This window comes from Amphiura filiformis, chromosome 15, assembly GCF_039555335.1.
Source record: "Amphiura filiformis chromosome 15, Afil_fr2py, whole genome shotgun sequence".
NCBI lineage: Eukaryota > Metazoa > Echinodermata > Ophiuroidea > Amphilepidida > Amphiuridae > Amphiura > Amphiura filiformis.
This window is the reverse complement of record NC_092642.1, coordinates 24,616,748-24,642,194: the sequence shown is the minus strand read 5'-3', so window position 1 is coordinate 24,642,194 and position 25,447 is coordinate 24,616,748. Positions and strand designations below refer to the sequence as shown.

Sequence of the window (25,447 nt, the reverse complement as noted above, 5' to 3'; positions counted from 1 at the left end):
TCCTAATTATGTAATTTTAGTTTCTACATTTTCAAGTTGGTTTTTAGTGTTCTTGCTTTGGGTCTTTATTTGTCGTTTCTTAAAAAAAAAAAGCTGTTTTCGAATTAGACTTATTTCAATTAATGTTCAACACAATACAAGACAAAGTCAATGAGGTACACATAAATGATTATAATTAATATAAACTATATTAAACATGAATGAAATTGTAAGTATTTCGTCAAGAGCCCGTTGATCACTGTGATCATCTCTTGTTCTAATAATTATGATGATCAATGAGATAGACAACAGGATTCTATCAAACATATAATACTTCAACAATTACCTTCAAGGGGGTACTACACCCCTCGATAAATTTGTGTCTATTTTTGCATTTTTCTCAAAAACTAATAACACAGTGGTTACAAAAGTTATGTATATTATAGGGGCAAGGAATCCAATTACTACACTGGAATTTCAGTGACCCAAGACAAGCGGTTAAATATATGAGGCACATCATAGCGGTACCTTATTTCTTATAATAAATAACGAACCGCTTGTCTTGGGTCACTGAAATGTCAGTGTAGTAATTGGATTCCTTGCCTCAATAACATACATAACTTTTGTTACCAGTGTGTTATTATTTTTAAATAAAATGCAAAATAGTCACAATTTAGCACAGGTGTAGTACCCCTATAGATTACTAAATATAATAAATTGTATACCTACTTTCTACTTATAATTTAAAATTGTAAACATGTTATCAATGTATTATATGCCTTACACAAGTATTAAAACACATTGATAATAATCATGAAGAAAAATACTTCAAGTGACTGGGTTTAAGTATACAAGATGCGATACATACACTTATAGTATCCATGATGCAGTCATGTCTACAGTAGAATTCACCTCGACCTTTGCAGGACTTAACCCCATTAAAAGCTATTAAACCAAGATAACACTCATTGAAACAGCTCAACTGATTAAATCGGATCTTCTCTGGCTGTGCACATGTGTCTGTTTTATATGTGCGATATAGCAATGAGCTGCTATAATACAGCTTCAGTTGGGTAACCGATTATAAAGAAAACGCAAGGAAACAATGGTAGTGGACGGTTTGGAAATAATTTCTTCATATTTTTGGTGTTATCTGTCGTTTACATATCCTTCCTAAACCACAAAAGTGCGACCCTTTGTCAATCACTTACAGTACCCAATTTCGGCATACTATATAAGAAACTCATCATAATGATTGCCAGAGAATAGTTTAAATGTAGCTTGTACCGTTTTTTGTGGCATCCTCCAGAAGTGAGCGGTCCGATACCAATATTTTCGGTCAAATCTCCATTCAATTAACACGGGGAGTTGGCTAGCTATGCCTTGCCCTCACGCATATTTTACAAAAGTGCGACTATTTCTGAACATCTAACCTAGCTGTAATTTTAGGTCATGTTAGAGAAATATATTTGCTAGAAGTTTGAAGAATAAGTTAAATATTGGCTGGTTATTTTTCACACAGTGATGTTAACTAGGCAAGTGCCCATTCTTCCAACATACATCATTTGTAGAGGTCACGCGTCAATGGTGAGAGCACTGTGTATTGTGTATAGGAAAACGGACAGTAACTGCAGTATGCTCCACTTGCCCTTCCCTGATTGATAACAACAGTCATCGATTGTTAACCATGTTTCTGTAAGAAACTATATATCTAAATCGTGTTCCAAGGTGTAAACAGCATTTGTGATGGCTTCCGAGTGTTAGGCCAAACAAAATAAAAAATGTCTCAAAGCGACCGCGCGCGTTCGTTTTTCTTATCTGAAACGGTAATTAGTTTTTTATCTTTGCCGTAAAATCGTGAAATTCTGAGATACATTTTGAAAAGAATTACTTGATTCGATTATAGGTATAAAACAACTGATATTTGTAATTGTGTCAATGAACCACAATTTTATACCGTGAACTATTGAATTATCGCAAATGATAAACTGCCAAGGGCTTTGAGATATTTTGTTGTTTGGCCTAAATTGAGTCATGACAAGGGGCAAGGGAGGATGTTTGAAAGTATCTATTACTTGGTTTGACATGTAAAGTTATGTTGCTGTTCTTCTGGAATCATTATGTGATGCATTTAGATTGCTTATCCGTCTGATGTGCGTACCTACATGTCTATCTAAGCAGCCACGGAATCATTATTGAGAAAATATTTACGAAAGCAAAATCGTACAAGTACAATGCCAACTGCAGCAAATTCACAAACTGTTATCACAGAGAAGCCGATATAGAGACCAACAGTCCCACCGAGGTCACTGAATAAACTTTCCACCTGTACATGGAGAAAAAAGAATGATTAAAGATACCGAATACATTATCAAGGGAATAAAGAAAAAGATACCACCCAAAAAACCCTGTGTTTTATCGCGTCAGAATTGCGTAGTTAAGGCGTGTAGGATAGCAGCTGGAGCAATTTTTCCAATTTTAGCAATGTTATTAACAACAGGGGTCATTTCATTATATGTTTTGCAGGTAATCCGGTTTTTTTTAGCCGGACATCATTTATACATATCCATAATTTCTCAATTTTGCAAGTGTGTGCTAACATCATGACGTCATACGTTGCGAAATTACGTGGGAAATGTTTGTATTTATTCCGGTATCACCGGATATATGAGATCCATAGCTATACATTCCTAAGAAACTTATGCTATGGAACATTGCAGTTTTCCAGTTCATTGTAGAAAAAATATCTAAATAACCATTCACAAGCTTTCACAGTCAGCACAGAGGTGCTCGTTGTACAGCCTTTCCCTAAAGGTCGGAATTACCAGAGCATGAGTTGCTTCATAGTAAAGAAGGTGGTCTGACACCCAATCTTGCTTTATAGATGTAATGGACGTGGGTTGACATCAATCAGGCGAGGAGTTATCTTAGAAACACCAGAATTATGCTTATGAAAAAATACAAAGGGCCGGTTGGTAGTTATCTGTATTTCGTCGGTACGCGGTAATGATGACAATTACGTTTACCTCGTATGCGGGAACGTCTCTAGTAATAGCATAGTTCAACCCTTCATAGAATATTTCCACTCCGGCTATATTTTCTTTAACTGATTCTGCGTCGTTGATGTCAATAGTCTTTTTTGATATTGATTGTATGTTGCGAAGCAGATGTTTCTAGAAATTTGAAAGAAAAAGAAAGAACTTAAGGCGAGTGCGATGGCATAAGCCATATTTTTTTTCCAGTTTTAGGATTGGATTGTTTCATTTAAAAAGGACGCTACGCAAGGCACAAAGCCTAGACGTTGATCTAAATGCCTCAACACACTTTACAGGTCATGCCATAAACCATCAACTCCGGGATTTTGCAGCTTCAAGAGCGCACACATTAGACATTCTTCATTTGTCCATCGCAACCAGGATCAGCATCTCCACGGGTTACAACGAGACAATTAGCAGCAAGTTCCTTGTCCAGGGGAATTTCAAGCGAACTCAATTTTTTTACGAGATCGTACTAAAACACAACAAGAGTTCAAACTCTCAACATCTCGCACCATAGTCGAACGCCTTATTGATTACCTTGACTAGTTATTTCTTTGAACATAATGCAGCAGAAATTTCATATTTGGTGGAAAATGTATGACATGGATATAATATTTATGAAAAAAATCATCGCTTCCTTCCATGAATTAGATTTTTAAGAAATTTCATTTTTAATGATTTCTGTTAAATTTTGACTTCACTGGTTCATTGTCTTCTGTGGGCATGCTTAAAGCAATAATGTGTGATTTGCATAAAGAATAGATTCCTATTTAAATGTTTGTTTTCACTGATCACATTATCCCCTTTTAATTTCGAGCTAAACAAATGAGGTAAAACGAAGAAAATTGCGATTTCATTCCAGCGCCTACAATGCGCGTACTACGCTCGCCGATCGTATATATATGTATGTAATACTGCACGAAGCATCGCGCTCGACGTGTGTACACATAAGCTGACATTCACGGGACATTTTAGCAAGCATTCGATCGGTGAACGTTGAATAAAACCGGGTCTCCCCTGTATTAATAATATAAAAAAAGTTAAATTTTACTGTTATTAAACCACTTCAGGCTTAGTCTTTTACGTGTTTTTTTAGTACACCATGGCATTATAATTATGCAAAAAGTAGAGATCGGAGTAAGATTGAGGGCGTCGTTGTGAAGCAAATCACACATTATGGCTTTAAAACAGCATAATATAATTAAACATGCATACTTACAAGATAGACATTTGATGGCCATGCAGATTGCGAAACCGTTTTGACAAAATACCCGGTACTGTGAAAATCAGACGAAAATTAGAGCAACTAGTATTATTTAAACTACTTGAGGAAATAGTTTGCTATTTCAGTTGAAATCCATACACCCCTATGAAAGATATAACCTTAATATTCCACATAGGGTGTGTGAATTTCCAATGGGGTTACCTCAATTGATGACCGCATATGAAATCTACATCCGTTGTGAGTGATTAAGATCGTGTCTTTCATAAAGGGGGTGCATGGATTTCATTGCATTTCATGAGTACACAAATACAATATTTACTTCGCACTGTATAGTCGTTTGGAAGATTCTTTTATTGTTCATTCAACTGTATAGAAACGGGCTTGATGCACGTGGAAATGGGAAATAACAAAAATATAGCTCAGAAATTTCTGTGTAGAAGCATGGAAGTAATACACATGGAAGCTGGTCAAATACTACATCAAAGTGAGTATCATACTTGCCGCGATACTGAACAAAAGCAGTACAGTTGAAAGTGGAACAATTGAGTCATCGCATGGTCAACGTGTACCATGTCTAAAATCAAAGTTCCGCTTAAAAATCAATAGCAGTACGAGGTCGTGTACTAAGTCCTGACAATGGGCTGTGTTATATTACCGCAGTGCATGACTAGTTTTATGAACACAAACAGATTTTATAAAATCCCTACGTAATGGTCAGAATGCTATCAGTTTAATTTATAGAATTTTATTAAAAGTATGTAATTATGTGAAAACCTACCGATTAAATGTATATATATGCTAGACTTTCAGATAGCAGTTTTAAAACAGAAAATGAAATGAAATACAATTTATTTTACGCAAAATGTAAAGATAATACCCGACTCTGGAACATTCTGGTCAACAGCAATTTCGGGCAGCCCCGGGCACACAAATAGATGCGGGATTCATTTTATAATGTAAAGCATGTGCCAAGTGCGCATATCAATTATTACCGCTAATTAGCGGTTTAGACGTAAATGCATGATTTCCAATATTTTGAAGTTTAAGAAAATCTGTAAGTATAGGGTAGAAATCGATATTTTGAATGGATTTCTGTAATTATGGATTACAAATCTAACATCCCTGTCACTTTTTTCCGAATAAAAACAACATACTTAAAACATAATCAAGAAAAACACGATTTTTGCTCAAAATAATAAACCTGTAAATAAACGAACTGGCAACAAAGGCGGCAAGTCTGATCCACATCAAAGACACGCTGACTACATTGTTATCACAATAGCTTGATACGTACCCTGTATAGAATGTTACGTAAATAATTCAATAGGTGTTGGATCGACCAGCTTCCATGTCTCTTACTTCCATGGTAGAAGCTACGGACGTGTAAACTGTCTCATTTACATAACAAGGAACAACGTTAGTAATAGCAGGCGGCTGACACTGAAAAATTTGCATGGAAAAATGACCCGTCTCCTCCGCAGCCAATTTGGTTCCGCTCCATCGAAATCAAGCTGGTCACGGAGGAGACTACCCTCCTTTGTGTTTGTTCATTTGTGTATGGAGAGCCCTTTTGGAGCCCGGAATGACTTAGGCTACGCTCTCAGCTAGAGTCCGACGCTGCATTGCACTAGAAATACCTTTTCTGTGAAATCGCTATAGAGCCAACCGGGAGCACGTATTCGTTTTGAAAATATAGCATTAAAATTAGTATCACCCTTGTGGCCCCCGTGCAGTGGAAAACCTTAATTCTTTCATTAAAAGGAAATGAAAATTAAAAAACACGGATCTACTTGTGCACCAATAAAATTGGCACAGCAATTTGTCTCAAATATGAATGAATTTTAAGAAACATACGGGGTATGATGAACATTGACCTGACGCCATGATAGTAGGATCTATTAGTCGTTTATTATACAATGTATATACCGTATTGTCATAATACCAATATTTGTCATTATATATAATGAGTAATATCTAGCAACGTAAATGTGCAGTTCATATGCACAAACGAATACTGATCTTTATGATATTCAGGTTTTGTACATCACATATAACATGTCACATAGGAGGTCATACGTGTTGACCTTCATCTATTGTATTTGTTCATCTGTGTATGGAGAGGATTAGCGCCATTAAACGCCATTAAAACGCCATCAGTATTAGGGCGTAGTTCAGTGAACTCACCGGATTGCTATTCCAAGTACTTTGATAATACAGATAATATGTATTAATGGGTCGAGGCGATTGCATTGAAAAACCTAATAAATTATTCATAACAGTTACGTAATCAATCGATAGTGCGGACACTTTTCATTTGCAAACCACCAAAATTCGTGATCTTTTAGCGTTGGAAAAGAAACCACGTGAATAGAGTGCCCTCTCAAGAATATCAACTCTCTGGTAATAGCCAACGCCCTTAATATCAATTTAGTTGAGGGCGGATTTCTCATGCAACTGGAATATAGCTAATTGTAAAAACAATCGAGAACATCGCCCTTTAGAGTAGAGTACAACGGGATGCGGACGTAGGCGTGCGGACGTATACTGGTTCATTGTCTGCTATCCGTCTGTGTGCTGTAATCACGAAGATTTATAGAACTGTATTGCTACTATTAAACTTACTTGCACGGCTGTCCACAGTCACAACCAAGGGCATTGTTGTCGTGAAGGTAGCGTATGTATTGACGACACAAATCTAATACAAAATTGAACAAATATCAATGTATAATATATAAACAATAATGTGAGTAATACAATACAATACAATACAAACAATACAATACAATACAATACAATACAATACAAAGAGCATTTGCGCCATTTCCATAAGGCTCAGAGCGCTTACAAAATACCTTAATACTACCACTTAAAACTACATTTTGAAGGTGCATCTTAAAAATACAAATTACAATACCGTACCAATAAGAACATGTTAAGGGAACAAATAAGTTTTAAGAGATTTTTTGAATATATTTGTAGATGAAGATTGTCTAATATAGACAGGTAGCTTATTCCACTCTTTTGATGCAAAAACTGTAAAAGTTCTATCACCAGCTAAGACTCTAGTCATGGGATAGTCAAGACGAAGATAATCATCGCAAGATCGGAGTTGTCTCTTTGGAACATACAATGATAAGCAATTTGACAAATATGACCATTATAATATGTGTACAAAGGAATGTAACAATTTACACAAAAGTACCTTTACCAAGGAGCAGATTGATTGATTTAGTTGTTCACCTAAAATGTTTAGGTATTTTTGGGGAAAATGTATATCTTCAATACGAAAGGTCAACTTTTCAAATGATGGACGGTTTTCCTCCCAGCTACATATAAAGGGTGTCCCAGAAAAAATTACCGAGTGAATAAACTTGAACGTAACTCGAGAAATAGACATCAGAATCAAACAATTTAGAATGTACCGCATAGTCTATATTATTGTGCATTACATACGAAAATTTTATTTGATTCGGTTGACTGGTTACGAAGAAATTAACGATTACATAATGCACTCATCAGTACAGTTCATTCCAAGTTTGATCAACAGGCGCTTTTTTCATACTCGCTCACCGCTTCCTAAAGTTTGTGTATCTCATTAAATTTAGTCCACATTATCTATTTTATAATCCGACGGTGTTATGTTATTCATGCTTTCACTGAAGATGAATAACAGTTTGTCCAAGAAAAAACTTTGATATCTGCAATTGGAAGCTTTCCAATTTTAATTCTCAGCTGGTGCAAAAATGTTATATTTTAACTTTCCAAAGAACATTTTGAGCCAAGAATGACAATGATCAAGTGCTTACAGCTTTACGTGTGATTTTTGATACCATGCAACATTAATGTTAAAATTTTAAAAGATTTAAGCTTTGCATTACAATTTCTTGGAAATATTCCAAAAATAGTAATGTGTGAGAAATTTTTAAGCCAGCTGGAGTTCTTTATGAAATAATTCTTCAACATTAACGAAAAAAGATATTTACAAGTACCGAACATCATCTTACATGCAAGCTTTTATTTCCAATATCGTGCAGATTTTCAAATTTGAACAAAACCTAATTAAACGTTTTTGTTTTAAAAGAACGAAATAAAAAGCACAGAACAAAATATGAAACACGTTGACAGTTAACCACTAGTGCGCATTGTGTTGAATGATCTTTCTTTCAAACTTGGAACGAAGTGAATTGACGCATGCGTTATGTAATCGCTCATTTCTTCACAATCAGTCAACCGATTCCAGTAAAATTGGCATATAAGATGCAAAATAAGATGGGCTACACGCTAAAGTTTAGATTTTTGGATTCTGATGTCTATTTCTCGACTTACATCCAACTTTACTGGCCCGGTAATTTTTTATGGGACACCCTGTACTTTAAGTACAGGGTGTCCCCAAAAAAAGAGGCCCCTCATTGCGCCCTCTTTTTCTCCTATTTCTGAAAAGTTGATTAAATATATTTTTATACGTAAAGAAACCTTTAATCGTTAGCTTTAATAAACCAAAACAATTATTTCAATCGGCTCACAACTTTTGAAGATATGCCCTTTTGAATAAAAGTACCCGTTTTGCACTCTGTCCACGGGTAGCAAACAGAGTGGTTGGGATGGCTCATGCTGTGGAGTGGCCTGCACGATCACCAGACCTCACACCACTTGATTTTGTTTCCTTTGTGGCAAAATCCAAGATCTTCGCAAACGTATTACTGAATGCATTCGCAAGTATCCGGCGCACAAGGATGGTACGCAACGGAATTGATGCAATGAGGACCAGGGCTGAAACCTGTATTCACCAAGGAGACAGCAGGTAGAGGGCAGAGCAGCACAGTAAACTCACTTCAGAAGAACCAAAGACAACCCAAACAGCCTTTTAGGGCTACCTTTTATCCTAAAAAGAGAAATGACTTAAAAAGCAAGAAACATCAAAGTAAGAAAGTAAGAAACATAATAAAACAAAAAGGCCAAGAAAAATAAGTAATTGCAAGTAAAGCAAAAGAAGTCCCATTCGGCATCCATTTTACCCACAAATTAATGACACTATTAACAAAATCCATTGCCCATTAATCCACCGATAAAGCCCATTCCATAAATAAAGTTATTTTATAAAGTTATCATTGAGGAATGTTTGATATTCATGCATGGTATCTTTGAAGTAGTCAAAGCTTCTCCGTGGACAGAGTGAAAAACGGGTACATTTCTTTAAAAGAGCATATCTTCAAAAGTCGTGAGCTGATTGATATAATTGTTTTGGTTTATTAAAGCTAACGACTCAAGGTTTCTTTACATACCAAAATATATTTGATGGACTTTTCAGAAATAGGAGATAAAGAGGGCGCAATGAGGGGCCTTTTTTTGGGGGGGGGGACACCCTGTACATATCATTAGATTTATAAAGTTCACTTCGAGGACTGGTAAATGTCAATTTTTTAATAATTTCCAATAAAATTTGTATTATATCACAAAATTAAAAAATATCAAATTATTTGATATCAGAAGGACAATCCTCGTATTCCGAAAGCAATTTGATATGTCCGATGTGCTCTCATGTCCCACAAAAAATGAGTAAACGTTGCAAACCGATACCTTAAATGAAGATCTTTAGTTATTGTTTCTAACCTTCTGATGTATTTGATATCCTGCATCTGGGCCCATGAAGATCAATAGTATCAGAGCAGCCACACGCTTGCACTATGTTACGGTGAACGCAAGTTCTCAAACATCGCTATAAAGAGGAAAAACAATTCAAACATTAAGTGAGAATAAAAAGTCCTTTTACTTTCGGACGATGCCCAGTTAATAATAACATTACCGCAGGCGAGTAGTAGTAGTAGCTATCAGCTGTTCCAGTTTTATTAATCTGACTAAGCCCTGTAAAGGTCGAGTTTACTTATTTGGTAAAAGTTGTTTTTGCCTTTGTTGCTCGGCATATTGCATAAGTCACTATACGATTTTATAGGAACAGTTCATAGTAATCTCTGATTCGTCCGTATACGGTGTTCGCGACGGTACTAATGCTATAACTAAAGTCTACCGTCCATGGTAATACATTTTTATCAATATTAATATGAGTTAGGTCTAGATCGAGAGTCTGAAATGCTGATCTTTTGAGATTCATTTCATTATGCTACATATTTAAGCAAAACTGAACAAAAGATTTCCCAAACAATTCTTGATTTGTCTGAACTTCGATAACAAACAAATTTGCAACAGAGACACGCGATAAAATACTCCACGGATAAAAACAACTTTCCAGCCCCTTTTTATATCATGAACCATTATAATACTTAGTATACTTTCTTTATGCTGACAAACTGTCTTTTTAAACAATTATAAAATAGTGAATTAAGAAAAATATTAATTCAAGCTATACTTTGTACGCTGCAATACCTTTCAGTCATAATGTTCGTCGTACACAGGCACGACTTTGCCGTGCCGTAAATCTTGCCAAACAACATCATCTGGAATACAGTCACTGTACTTCCCACGAGACGAGAAACATTCTCCTGAAAGGACATGGATGGTGTAGGGTTTAATTGGACTTCATTTAGACAAGGGTTGTTCAAATCCTACTTTCTATAACTTAAAACAAATAGAGCTTTAAATGAAACGTCACAAATTACTTTGAAAGTTATCCAAACTAATTTAGCGGCTGAGACAATCAAGAAACGTAAAAATTCACCACAATTTAATGCCGAACATGTGAACTTAAATTCCTCTCAAACAAATTTGGTCAATATGGACAAATTTGGTAAGCCACTTTTTAGGATAGTTATAGTGGCAACATTTCAGGTTCGATTTCCATACGCCGTGATCGTACGCCCGTCGATCATGTCGATCTATTCAAAACCACTCTCCTGTATCGAAGCGAGGTCCCGTATTTAGCCAGTTTTGAAGATTTTGTACGTACGAAATGAACGTGAATACACAGTTGAAAATGCACACAATTTGTCCATTTCCCAATATGTTAGAACCAATCAAGGATAAAGAGCATACAAAGGGGACCCTCAATCCATACATCCATCTTTAGCTTACATATCTAAGCCCAATAGAGGTTATTGTGCCTGGTCTAAGTGTGACACCTTCATCGGCTGGTAAAGCTGCTACATCAGCAGGATTAATTGCGACTCGTACACCGCCTTCACGGCCAAAAATACTCAGGTATTCACTTTGTTCCAAGAATAGAGTCATTTTCAGACCTGGAATATAAAGGAGGATGCCCTTTGTAATATTGACGAATAGGGTTGACAACGAGGTTGGCACAATATACGTGAAATGTGGGGGAAAATGTTCCACCATTAATATAATATGGACATTCATACCGAGATAAAATTGGTTCAATTGGTCTTTGTTCATGATCTTTCGAAAGAACACTATTCGTCGTAATCTTCGCAATACATACAAATCACATATAACTCTAAACCAGACTTTTTGTTTTTTGCCGTTTCTAACACATTTACTGTCATTTCCCGTATAAAATCTCCCCAACCATCAAATACACAGTAAAATCACAAAAACCTGTCTTTTCCCGTGTAAATCGACTCAACCACCAAATACTAACACATTTACTGTCATTTCCCGTATAAAATCTCCCCCAACCATCAAATACACAGTAAAATCACAAAAACCTGTCTTTTCCCGTATAAAATCTCCCCCAACCACCAAATACACAGTAAAATCACAAAAATGCTGTGTACACAAAAAAACATCCTTGCATTTTTAATTCACCCCAATCCAAATTACACAAAAAATTCCCCCTGCATTTCAACTTATCCAAAAAAAAAAAATGCAGGGGAAAAAATTCCCCCTGCATTTTTTTTTACCGTTTCTATAGACCCTTGCAACAGAATCGTGTTCGCAACCAATGTAGTGGCTACCACTTTTGGTGTAGACATGTAAAGCTGATTCTAGTTGTAGCCGTTATGAAACTCAAAAATTAAATTTTTTGTAATCAATATCTTACCTTTACAATAGTCGGTTGAAAAATCTTGTAGATAAATATACGTGTCTAAAAAATAAAAGCAGTGCTAATGAAACACAAATGGAAGATCAATAGAACTGTGTTTTAAATTATAAACAACGTACTTGTACTGGCTGCAAAATGTTGAAATATATCCACTTCGAGTTGTTTGTTTTTGTACTGCTGTTGACCTTTTACTCATATAACTGCTCACACACTGTATGTGTGTGTGTTGTACTACATGGCGTGGCCATTGCTTTTCACATACCAAAATCGTTTGTTTATTGCTGTTAGCAGTCATATTGCTCGGAGTTACTCACAAAGTTGCTTTTGATTTTCACTATCCCTAAAAACTTTTGAATTCACGATTACTTTTATGTGATTTTGTCTTAAAAACGCGATGTAGCTGTCACCACTACATGTAGATTACACGTCAGCAATTTTTAAAAATAGACTGCGGTGTTTCTAGTATGTTGTTGTGATGGCGCACTATTTGTTTTTTTAATCTTCCGGTAAAAAGAGATTTTTGAAAATAAACATTGTAAATTTGTTTGTTTTTAAATAACAGATTTTTTGGGTAATATTTGAGGCTGATTTAGCCAGTTTTTGAATTTTTTTTCATTCTAAGGTTTAAATACACCAATTTCCTAATTAATATTCATGAGATCTGCTAGCTTAGTGGTTTAGATTCTTGGTTCTGTGAAACGCGTGAAGTCAGAGCAGCGTGAGTTCGAGTCCCCTCGGGGGAAAAAAATTACAAAAAAAGGAAGGGTGAATGAAAGGACGAAAGTCACAAATGCATTCATGAAGGAAATGTACAAGAAATAATTGTCAAATGGACCTCAAAAGAGAGTGAACGGAATTGTTTCTTAGGATTTCTGACCTACCTTTACAGCACATGTGAAGAGGTGAATGAAAGGGCGAAAGTCACAAATGCATTCATGAAGGAAATGTACAAGAAATAATTGTCAAATGGACCTCAAAAGAGAGTGAACGGGGTTGTTTCTCAGGATTTCCGACTCTTCAAAAACACAAACAGGGAGGGGGAGGGGGTTTGGACACACGTTGAACTGACGTCACACGCGACATAGTCCAAAATCTAAATCGCTAAGCCAGCAGATCTCATGGGGGGAGGGGAGGTAGTTAGATGTAGATGTAGAACTAACAAAAACAAACCCTAAGGAACTGACATATGCCCCGTTCTGTAGCTCTAAGGAATTGGCCCTCGAGTTTCCGCAGCGACTACAGAATTGGAAGATGGTGCGCCAACAAGCCACTTCATGGGTGTCGGTTTCTCTGAAGATGTTACAACGGTTAAATGTAACTCAAATCTTCAACAATTTTTGAAAAAAATCTCATTAACTTATCCAAAAAAAAAATGCAGGGGAATTTTTTTCCATGCATTTTTTTAACCTCTTCATCAAAATCAATTTTTACTTTTAATATATTATTTTACAAAAGTTATCCACAAGACCAAATTTGTCTTGATAATTTTTTAACATAGTCATATCTTTTTTTTCAATCGGTGGTTCGTTCGTAACAAACTCAAGAGTCTTTTTAAAACCTCGAACTCCTCTGTCCTTTCAGGAAAAATCCAAGGTGGTCTTAAACACAATCTCATCCTGTATCTATCCTTATACCACCCAATGTAACACATCAAAAGGTTGATTGCTTGGATTCTTACTTTGTTTCCGTTGTAACCGCTAGCAGCAACAAACAGGTTTCCGAGACTAGTACCATTCCACATATAAAAATCTCCTTTGGACGAGTCTTCCAGTTTTTGGAATATTTCATCATCAGCGAGCTCAAAATAAATCGAATCTGCCATCTTTTATTAAAATAAAGATGATCGTAGCATTTTGGATTCTCACGAGCGCTCTTTTGGATTCTCCCGAGAGAAGAATTAGGATGGAAGCCAGACGTATGACAGAAATTTTGAAAGCCTACAACGATGCTAAAAAGACGGAATGAGTACAAAAAATTAAAAAAAAACCTCTTGTGATTAATAATCACAAGAGGTTTTTTGTTGTAGTTTACCACACCCAGTTTAAAATGGTTGTAATCAAGTAGGTTACTACAAATGCGACGTATCCAGTAACTAAAGGATCCCGTCCAGCACAAAATTCCCAAGGTTCTTTAGGTGCGCCGTCTTTGTATCTACCTTCAGCTTTTACTAATCCGTTTTTGTACCAACACGTCATATACGTGGGATAATTGTCATCAAACACCATCTCAGCCTTCATTTTTTTTTTTTTCTCGTCATAGTACCATCCCCAAACGCCGCATGGTTTTTCTTCATCATCCCACATTTCTTTTCGATACTCTCCGTACGCTTTCAGGTTCTCAACCCAGTTGTCATCCGTTAGATTTGGAAGATCCATTTTATTTAAACGTGGTTATTTGTACAAAACGAACTTAAATTCTATCTTAGGCAGAATGAGTACAAAAAATAAAAAACCTCTTGTGATTAATAATCACAAGAGGTTTTTTTTTGTCGTAGTTTACCACTTCCATTTCATAAAGGATGTAGCAATGGATGTAGCACCGTACCCTGCTATAAATGCAGTTAATACAAAAATCAAGGGGTCACACACAGTACAAGAGTCCCACCATTTTCGGCGAAAGTATTTTTCACTGTATTTTACTATTCCGTCTTCGTGCAAAACTGTTATCTCCGAGGATTATTGTCAACAAACGTCAACTCAGCCTTTATTTTTGTTTTTTTTCTTCGTCGTAGTACCATCTCCAAGCACCGCATGGTTTTCCTTTATCATCCCACGTTTCTTCTCCATACTCTCCGTACGCTCTTAGGATCTTAATCATGTTCTTATCCGTTAAATGTGAAATATCGCCCATTTCTTTTTTTTTATTTATACAAAACAAGTTTGATTTTTTATTTTTTATTTTCTACGGATTCAATGTACTTCGGAGACTCTCCAAAGCTTCTTTTTTTCCTCTTTCCAATCCAGCCTGTTCCGCCTCTGTACGAATTTCACGTTCTCTATCAGCCGTAAGTTCAATTAAATCCGCTCTGGTTCTGTGCTTGATTCCAGCCTTGTGACCTCGGTAGTTTTCCATTTCCCGCAGAATGTGATGGAAATCCTCATTGCTCACAACCCCATCTTCAAGAGCTCTAGACACCAGATCATTCACCGTGTTCAAACTGGACTCTGCGGTTCTTTTGACACTTTCGTGCTTTTCGACCTTCTTCATCGTTGCTTTTCCGAGAGCCACGCATGCTCCACTAAGAACACCTCCAAAAATTGCTATTCCTCCGAGAGGAATACTTACGAAAGCTCCAACACCCGTGGCTAGAGTTCCGACAGCTCCCGTTCCGCTTCCAACTGCGACGAGTCCTGCTACTTGAGCCGTGTTGTAAAACACATTCCAAACTGTTTTGTATTTTCTCCTTAGTTGATCTCTTTGGTCAACTTCCTTTTCGAGGGAGTCGCGGATTTCGGATATCTTACTTAGTCGAAATTGAACTCCCTGATCCTCTCCCTGTGGAAGATCAGGGTATATTTGCGGTGCTGTAGGTTTTTTCATCCTTTTATTTAATTAGTCAATTAGAACTTCGTGCTCCGTAAAGTTTAAAACGTGGTTTTCAACGAAATGCTGTATGATTTCTTGCTTGGTTAAATTTTTTTCGTAGAAGCTAAGTATTCCCAGTTGCTCAAAATTCATGTTGATTCCAAGGAGACTTACCAGGGCTTGAGTTTTGTAGACATTTGCTGAAACCCGTTGATCCAAAAGCAAAGCTTATTTTCAACGTACTCGATCGAGACATGATGCATAATCGTAGTGTCCGTTTGAACGGATGCGGAAAAGAGGGTTTGCCGCGCGTTATTTAGCACTTTGAACGATATCGAGTCGTCGGTCCAAGTAATATTTAGGTACATGAAGAAATTCGGATTAGACTGAAACGTCAAAGAACAAGCGTTCGCTGGGGCGTTCGGCGGGTTCACTCCCGATTTTAAAGAAAAAGAGAGGTTCCAAGGCTGAACAATAAAATGTGGGTTGTTGAAGAAAATTTCTAAAGGTCTAGTGAGTCGCATGAGGGTCAAATCTTTTCCGGGATTCGGCAAATTCGTAAACCCAGCAGTGATGCCAATTTGCATAGGCCTAGCGTTGAAAGTGTTGTTCATTCCGTTTTTAATTTCGATCAACTTGTCTCTCTCCAAGTCGATGTTTTTTGGCTCGGATGGAAACATAGTGCGTTCCGTCTTCGTTCATCCATACCATGAATCTCCCCAAAACATGCAAGCTGGTATCGTGCTCGTGTCCAATTTGCCGGTCTACGTACTCTTTCGTCACAGCGTCCTCGTTGTCCGTGGGAGTTCGAGACCCGTGACTCTATTGCCGCTCATAGCGAGTTCGCCGGTCATCGAGTCGCCATCCTTCGAAACTTTTCTGTCGTTTAACCATGAGGTTAGGCTGGTCACGGAACCCATAGTAGCTGCATCTTGAGGGTCGGTTGGATTCATCAACCCAGTTATTTTTTTCCTCCCATGTTAATCCTTCCGGTCATTCGCGCTCCAGTTTTTTTGACGTACGCGGAAAGATCTACATCTTCGCCAGCTATTGACGTTGATTTTTTTGATCGTTGGTCCCCGGATAGACATTCTTTCTTTTATTTTATCGGATTTCAAATTCCAAATCCAGCGGTTGATCGTGATTATCGAGCTTTCTCGAAGAATTTTTCCATTCTACTTTGAAGTCGAAGTCGAGCTCGTGGATGGTTCCGTTTTGCAGTTTTTTGAAACTCGGCTTTTCGTAGGTCGAAACGAAGTATTCCCCGAACGCGGCGTTTGTGAGATCGAAGGACCCAAGAACTCGACCTCCCTGCAGAACGTCGTCGTTGTCTACGAGATTGTCCGTGGTTGACAGCTGATTCAGGTACACGAGAATTCTTCGAGGTAAAAATTCTATCGCCCGATCTCCCGTGTATTCACCATCCGCTAGCCACCCTTCGTCGTCCAATCCGAACATTTCTCGAACGCGGTCCGGAAACCAAATCTGATACTGCTCGTGAATTCTCATGTTGAGTTTTCCATCGCGGTCGTCGACTTCGAATTCGAAACCGTCGATTTGACTCGTGAATTCTTTTACGAGCTGGTCAAAATTATACAGCCCCGGGCTTATTTTCACCGCTTCTTCAGGTCCCTGCCCTCCTTGAGTGTACCTCCATTCGAGTTCTTCTTCGACGTTGAACCAACCTACTCGACCCGAGATCCTTTTGATTCCAATTTTTAAGTTTTTGCCGTTATTGTCTATACTTTGCAACGGGCGATAAGGTTTTGCTTTGCCGGTGCCGGTAATTGTAACAAACATTTTTCTTTTATCTTTCAATAAAATGAGAACCGGAGGAGTATTCGAACCGACGCACGGTTTCAGTCTCGTGAATCAAGAAATTCAAGTCAGCAAAAAAGGAACATTTTACGTAAGATTTCCCAGTTTGTGGCAAAAGTACAAACTTCCGAGAGTCACGGAAAAAGAGGTGTACGATGACTGGCTCTCCAACCAGATTCAATTCTGGCAAAACCAGCTGAACTTCGCGGTCTGGTGCGCCACGTCAGGATGCGGGGTGTCCAAAGAACTTCTCAGTCACAAAGATCCGATGATTCGATCCGTGTTCAGATTTCACGCATATTATCAGATCAGAAGAATCCTGTCGGAAATGTCCTGTCCACTACCCTCGGAGGAATCCTTCAATCCTCTGAACAACGGGATCGACACCCACGCTTACGAAAGAATTTGCAACGAATTCGGAGTGTCCGCGAGAGCTAATTGGAGACAAAAGTTCGATCTTTCCAACGGAATGGGCAGTTACTTCTTCAACAAACAATTTTACGACTGGAAATTCGTGACCACCAAAAAATGGTCGAAGCTTACCAACGGAGGAAACTACAATCAGTCGATGGACTGGAAAGTTCACTTTGACGCGGACAGCTTCGGAGGCGTGGACAATCAGACTGACAAGATTCTATACATTGAACAGCTGTTTGATCACGATCCGGATATAACCGACAGATCCATTCGGAAAGGAGATGCCATGGCTGCTATCGGCAGTTTTGTGGCAGACACTTGGAACGAGGGTTTCACACGCGCGGGAGTTTCGAGAATCAACGACTCCATCAGGACTTACACGTGGGCAATTCTCGGATCCCAAGCTCAAGCCAGATCTGGCATCCTGCGTTCCGGCAAGGCGTTCGACGCTCAGAAACAATTTCTAGCAAACGTCGAGGATGCGATCAACTCGGTCGTGGATCTTCCGGACTCGATCGACAGATACCAGAGAACTCTTCAGTACGCTCAAAGCAAACTGGATTTTGTCGTGGGTCACGGACTTTACTTGCTCCCGAGCAACATGGAAATCCTCGTGGGATCCGTGAACGGATACAACAATTTCATCCAAATCGCTACGGATGACATGCAGATAGGGCTAAACTCAGACGTAAACACCGACTCTCGACCGAATGTTGGAGACAGTGCTCCTGAGAAAAGACCGTTGTTTTTAGAGGAGGTTGAAAGTCCACCCTTGACTGAAGAGCCTCTAATGCATGATGAGAAAAAGCTTTCTTTATTTTTGGCAGCCGCTGCAATTTTCTTATTTTTCTGGTTTTTAAAAAAAAAAGTTGGATACACACAAAAAAGTCTTCTCACTAAATTCTAGTGAGAAGATTTTTTTTACTTCTTTGACAAATTCCATAACTGTAGTGTACAACAAAATTCCAACACCTAAAGCTAATGTCCATATGTGATCAGCTAGAAATCCAGCAACAGACCCCGCAGCTTTGAGACAGAAATTCACAACAGCCCCGATGATCCCTGGAAGTGCGATCAAAGCTTTGTCTCCAAGTTTCAAAAGGAGATTGGCTATTTTCTTGAGCTGATCCTTAATCCAATCGGTCCAAGTTTTAGGCTTTGGTGCGGGTCCTGGTGATGGACCTGGGTCTGGTTTAGGAGGACCTGGTTTTGGTTCTGGAGGCTTCGGTGTGATCGCTGAGACTGCGGATTTGGTGGCTAACAGAATACCCTCGACGACGGTTGCTATCGTCATTCCGATGGCTGTGAGCAGCGAAACTATGGTAACACCCTCTCGTCTAAAGAGTTCTCGAATCCGACTTCCCGTGGTAGCATCGCTGTCTATGAAACTTTCGATCGATCTTCGCAGACGCTGAAGCGAATTTCTGACCTTGGCATCTTGATCCGCGATGGCGTTGTCAAACTCTTTGATATCGCTTTCAAGCTCCCTAGCTCTTTCAGCATCTTCTTCGCTGACAGGTAGCAGACGCTCTCCTTCATCACCTTCGTAAGTTGGGTTAGTAAAACTGACCGAACCGCGTCCTTTAGACTTTAATTCTTTCAGTTCAGTTTCCTTTTCATTCCTTCTTCGGACAAGGTGCTCATAGACATCAGACAGCTTCTTGAGTTGTCCTCGTCCGGTTCAAAAATTTCGGATTTCTGCGTGAGGATTATTTGACAATTCATTGGCTAAACCTTCCATGTCTTGGTTTGTTTTTTGAAGACCCTCCAAAACTCTTTTAGTGTTGTTTGGTCTACCAGCGGGTGTAGTGGTTAGGGGTGATACGTCTCTCGCGCTAGTTGACGCTTTTTCGGCACTTTCCTGCACTTGCGGCGTTGATCCTCGTTTGAAATCCTTGATTCCGAGACCTACTTTGACAAATTTGGTACATCCTGGATCGTCGCCTTTGACTTGTTTAGCTATCGATTCTAAGGAGTAAAATTCGCTCGATTTTAGTTTGGTTAACCAAACCGTGATCTTTCTGTAAGTGACCTTGATTCTTCCGGTTTCATCTACCGCAAAAACCGCTTCAGTAGCAAAGATCGTTCCTTGTTGCGTGTATCCTAAGCGTTTCACGTAATCCCGAAACTCATCCCTAGCCAGTTCCGCTTTTTGTCGATTCAATGTTTTGATGGTTCTCCTCAGGGAAGGACTGCTGTCGCGCGTTTTTAATAGATCGAGTCGTTCGTTGAGATCTTCGATGGAATTTCGACTCTTATCGGAAACGAAACTCACATCGGGATTTTCCCACTCGACGCTTCCTCGTCGTCTCTGACCCTCCGTTTGTATTTGCTCATCACCAAAATCAGTCTCAGCCGGTGTACCACCAACTGCTCCCGTGGTATCTCCGATCGTATCTTCGAATTCATCGAAGTCATCCATCTGAATGTCTTCTCGAGGATTAAAATCTGCCATCTTTTGGTTTTTATTTTACGTATAAATAAAAGATGGCTACTGAATACGGAAATAAATTGGACCCATACCGACAACTTCGCAAAGCGCGAGGAGTTAAAGGTGATAGACGTAGCATTCGGAATACGCACGTTCCGAGTACCATCGACCAAACCGGAATTCTCACGGTGAGATTTCCTGGTCTTGGAAAAGATGACGTAATATACCCTGGAACGAGTTTTCTTTGGTTCAAGATTGCTCTAAATTCCGCCTCTGGTGGAAATCAAGATCTTAACAGGACTATCGTAAATAATCTCGGAAGAGCGATAGTGTCAAAATTGAGGTTAAATTGGAAGGACAGAGCATCTTCACTCTGAACGATGCTGATATATTCCTATGCTACCAAGATCTCTGGAAGACGAGCGAGGAAAGAGAGAACGCCGCTGATCAGGGCATCCAGTCTGCGGCAGGTCGAAAAATAAGAATCGACGCTGGTGACAAAGGTACAGATGCCAAGGATGTCGCCGAAGGAAAGTCCTTCGGCGACAACATGTTTTGCATCCCTCTGGACTTTGAGATGCTGAATTCTCATAATCCATATTTCCAGTACGAGATGAAGGACAGGCTGAGTTACGAGCTGACGTTCAACAATTACGGAAAAGTCGTGGTGTCCACGGATACAGCAGCCAGCTATTCCATCTCAGATATTACCCTTGAGTTTGATGTAGTCAATGATCCTGAGCTAGCGATGGATATCAGGAACAAGGTGAATGGAAAAAGCGTTGTCATGTACGACAGAGTCATCAGACACAGCAAAGAGTCGCTTAACAAGTCAGACACCGTCTGGAATATCGCTCTAGCACCGCGAGCAAAGTCCATAAAAGGTATTCTGATTCTCTTCGTAGACCCAGCTGCGGATGGTGGAGGAGCCAATTACGCTCGAGATACCGAAAAGTTCTACAACCCAAAGATCAAAAAAGTTTCAACAACGCTCGACGGTGTTCCAAATCAGCTGTACTCCTCTGGGATGCTGTCTCACCATCACTTCAAAGAAATTCAAAAGCACTTCGCGGATGGAAAATTCAGAACCGTTCCACACGTAATCAAGGAAGCGGGATTGGCTGATGTGAGGAGGCGAGATTATCTCACGACCAAGTATGGTCTCTGGTTGGACATGAGAACCACGGATGATGACACGTTGCATGGATCTGGTAGGAAAATTGAAGGAGCTAGTCAGAGTATTCAGATCGAGATCGAAAAAGAAGCCGAGACGGCAGGAGCGTTGAACGCTTACGTGTACTACATACAGGATGCACGGGTGAATATCGAAGCCGGAAAATTGCAGAGCGTGAACTACTAGAATAAAAGATGTTTCCAAAACACGCGCACTCGGCTATAATCTGCGGAGCCACCGGCTGTGGCAAGACTGAATTTGTTCTGGATTTACTCGAGAGGGAATACAAGAATTTCTTTGAATACATCATAATCGTTTGCCCTACCTGGACGCGCAACAAAGCGTACTTAAACAGATCCTGGTTTTTTAAGGACGTTGATGTCATTCCAATGGATCCTAACTGGTGTCCAAAGTCCGACGATTGGTTGAACGATTGTTTGAAATTTGGCTACAAAACTTATGGAATACAAGACGGACACACACTTTTCATTATCGACGACTGCAGCTCTGACAGATCATTAACCAAAAAGAAAACAGATGCTTTCTCAGCTAGCATTCTCGGGAAGACACGATAATTGCTCCGTTTGGGTGCTTACACAAAAATATAACTCCATCGTTACCGATCTCAGAGAGCAGACAAAATGGACAGCCCTGTTTTACACAAAAGATCAAGATAGTTTCGACGAGACTCTAAGGGAGAACGATATAATCCCAACTCTAGAAGAGAAGAAAGAGATCAAAAAAAAGCTAGCTAAACAAAAACATTCCAAACTAATTCTAATTACCGAACAACCGACTGAGTACTGGTGGCAAAAATAATCTTAAGATAAAAAAGCAAGATGACTGAAATTGAAGATATAGTTAACGAGGCGATGACCGTGGACGTTCTGCCCACCATAGGCGAAATGTCTACCTTAGACGGTACGGCTACACGGGAGGAACCTGTGAGGGAGTCTGGCGAAACGGAACAGCTGCGGGAACGGTTGATAGGCGTAGCAGAGGCAGGAAAAAGCAAAGAGTATTTGGGAAAGAGCATAACCTCCGCTGAGATCGATAGGCTTGATCAAAAGAGTCTGATGAGACTCTACGCCAGATACGAGGCTCACATGGGTGGGATAGTGACCAGGTCAATGAAAAAGCACTTCGTTACCGCTTACGTAAATTTGGTCGGACTCTTCCTTCCAAAAATTTGGCGATTACCGATCGCGATGCTCTGGAAGAGTCTCTGAACGAAGGGCCCTTTATTGATTTAGCTTTAAACAAATGGACCTGTGGGCTGTATCATAGTTTTGGACGTATGCTAGCTCCGTTGGAGGCTATTCTGTTAACTAGCAACGGTGTTAAAAAGTTGACTTTCCACCAGAAGCGAAGTGCACAGTAGACGACTCCCCAAGTATTGATGTGATTGATTAACCTTTGAATACTAACGGCGACTCAAAGGGTTAAAAAAAATGCTCAAGAGGAACGATTCCTCTCGAGCATTTTTTTTTAGTTTGACTAAACTTTAAAAAAAAAAAAAAATATTACAAAAGTTTCAAAACTAAAAAAATCTATCCCTCGAACATTTTTTCGACGACTTCTTTATGATTTACTGTGTAAAAATTTACACCTTTTATTTTTTAAAAATTTGCAACTCTTTCCAAATCTACACTCTTGTTCAAAATCTCTGGGAGAGTGAGCGTCTTTGCATTCTTTGATGTTGGGGCACGGCTTATTTTGCTGGTAAAACTTGCACAGTCGGATTATCATCCTGGGGGCGCGTCGTTTTTCGCGCTCGAGCCTTTCGAGACGTTGCCGTTCTAACCTCTTTGCGCTCTCCTCCCTCCTTCTATCTTCCTCCGCGATGGTGGCTTCGGTCTTGAAGAGGTTGCTCCACGTCTTTGGGTTGCTTTTTTGGATCACGATCGCCGGCTCGGGTTTTGGAACAACTTGCGATTTTTTATGCAGATCCGGTCTCTTGCAGTCGCACTGTCTTTCCCAGGTTATCTCTTTTTCGTAGACCGAGTTCTTGCAACCGAACGAGAGGAAGTGAACCAGCGTCACCGGGGCTCGTCCTCTTTGTAGGGCATTTTTTCCTGGGAAATTTGCCCTGAGCGATCTCTTCCACCAGAAGTCGCGTCTTTAGGAGCTCGACCTCTCTTTTCTCGGCGATCCTCTCTCTGCTTCTTTTTACCCTCTGCGATAGGGTGAGATGCTCCCCTCTTGAATCGCAGTACAGCGGATCGAACGCGTCGCATTCGTCGCTGAAATCTGATTCTTCGGAGAACGAATCCATCATCTTACTGAGTTTCCGTGTCCGCTATTAAAACACCAATCTCGGTTCCGATGATCAATGCCTGATTTTTGTTTATAATTATTTATCAAAACTTTAAAATGAAGTTTCAAAGAAAATTTCAGCTTTCACTCAGGTGTTACTCAGGTACTTGAGTAATGTTACTCAGGTGTTACTCAGGTACTTGAGTAATGTTACTCAGGTGTTACTCAGGTACTTGAGTAATGTTACTCAGGTACTTGAGTAATGTTACTCAGGTGTTACTCAGGTACTTGAGTAATGTTACTCATGTGTTACTCAGGTACTTGAGTAATTTGCTCAGTTTTTTTCTAATAATAAAAGATGAGTGATCAAGAAACCAAATCAGTAGACATTCCGCCTAAGGTAGACGTTCCACCCAAGGTGGTCGTTCCAGCAGCGGACACGACGCCTCCGACAAAAGTGACGGCAGGAGTGAATCAAGCAAAAGTAAAAAACCCGAACCGGGTTGCCGCTGGAAAAGCATTAGCCGCAAGAAACAAAGAAAGGGCAGCAAAAATGAAAGCCTCTTAAGCAATGCAAGCAACACCATCCAAAGATACACCTGAGACCATGCCTTCAGACGTGTCAAACTGGTTGTCAGGTCCAGTTCTTGTTGGAGGAGCGGTCGTCGTCGTTGGAGGGATAGTGGCATATGGGTATTCTACCTTAAACGGTACGACTGAAAGCCCACCCACCGTGACCACAGTGGTCGATCATCAACCAAAAGTCGATCCTTTCGATGATTTTTAGTTACAATAAAGAAGATGGCAGAAACCAATCCAAACGTAGATATGATCGTAAACGGCGCGTATCACGCAACAACGATAAGCCTCGGTATATGGGCTAACTCGTTCGTTATGAAAAAGTTCCTAAAAATGAAGCCGGCTAATCTCTCGCAGCTTGATGTGGAGGATATTGTAAAGTTGACTTTGAGCGTCTATTCGGCTACGATGCTCAGAGATTGGCTCGTGAATCAAGGAATTCTTCCGGATCAAATTATGGCTTAGTCCAAGGGAAACATTCTGTCAAGGTAGGTATATTAAAAACCCTCTTAGCACTATCTGTGCTAAGAGGGTTTTTTAATTAATAATAAAAGCATGGCACTTTTGAAAATTGAAGATCTAGAGTTGAACAAAGATTACAAAGTTACCAAGATCGATGTTGAAACCGGAATTCACTTCCTCGCCAATGGTGACCGATTAAAGGTAGATCCTCTTATTTGGGCCGATATTCCTGATGTAGAGGCTGAAATTCGTTGTTATAATTGGTTGGCTCTATACATCGTAGCCGTACCGTCAGAAGTAAAAGAAGAGCCCGCTGTTTTATTTTTTCATACGGGAAAAGGACAATTCTATGAAAAATATGAAACCGAACACTGTATGAATTGGTACGACTATTATATGGCTAATTAGTGATTTTTTCAACCACTTCCTGAAATTATAACCGCGACTGCAAAACATTCATTTTTTTTAATTTTAAAATAAAGAGAAAAATGGCGTCGATCGCATTCATGGTTGGTGGAGCCATGGTTAACGCTTTGGCATTTTCAGGGAGCAATTATCTGTTCAACTCTCTCAGTAGTTCGGAAGA

General features: G+C 39.4%; 1 protein-coding gene across 1 annotated transcript in view; it reads right to left on the bottom strand.

The window, feature by feature from the left end:
* Positions 1 to 770: 770 nt before the first annotated feature.
* The window catches only part of LOC140171421 (epithelial sodium channel subunit alpha-like), a 36,032-nt gene continuing 11,355 nt past the window's right edge, over positions 771 to 25,447 (bottom strand). The window contains exons 6-12 of the mRNA XM_072194680.1: positions 11,269 to 11,432; positions 10,624 to 10,739; positions 9,853 to 9,958; positions 6,865 to 6,937; positions 4,237 to 4,294; positions 3,006 to 3,152; positions 771 to 2,305 (exon numbers count right to left, since the gene is read on the bottom strand). Coding sequence (XP_072050781.1) covers positions 9,949 to 9,958; positions 10,624 to 10,739; positions 11,269 to 11,432 — 290 coding nt within the window. The 3' untranslated portion in view covers positions 771 to 2,305; positions 3,006 to 3,152; positions 4,237 to 4,294; positions 6,865 to 6,937; positions 9,853 to 9,948. The remainder of the gene's footprint in view (positions 2,306 to 3,005; positions 3,153 to 4,236; positions 4,295 to 6,864; positions 6,938 to 9,852; positions 9,959 to 10,623; positions 10,740 to 11,268; positions 11,433 to 25,447) is intronic.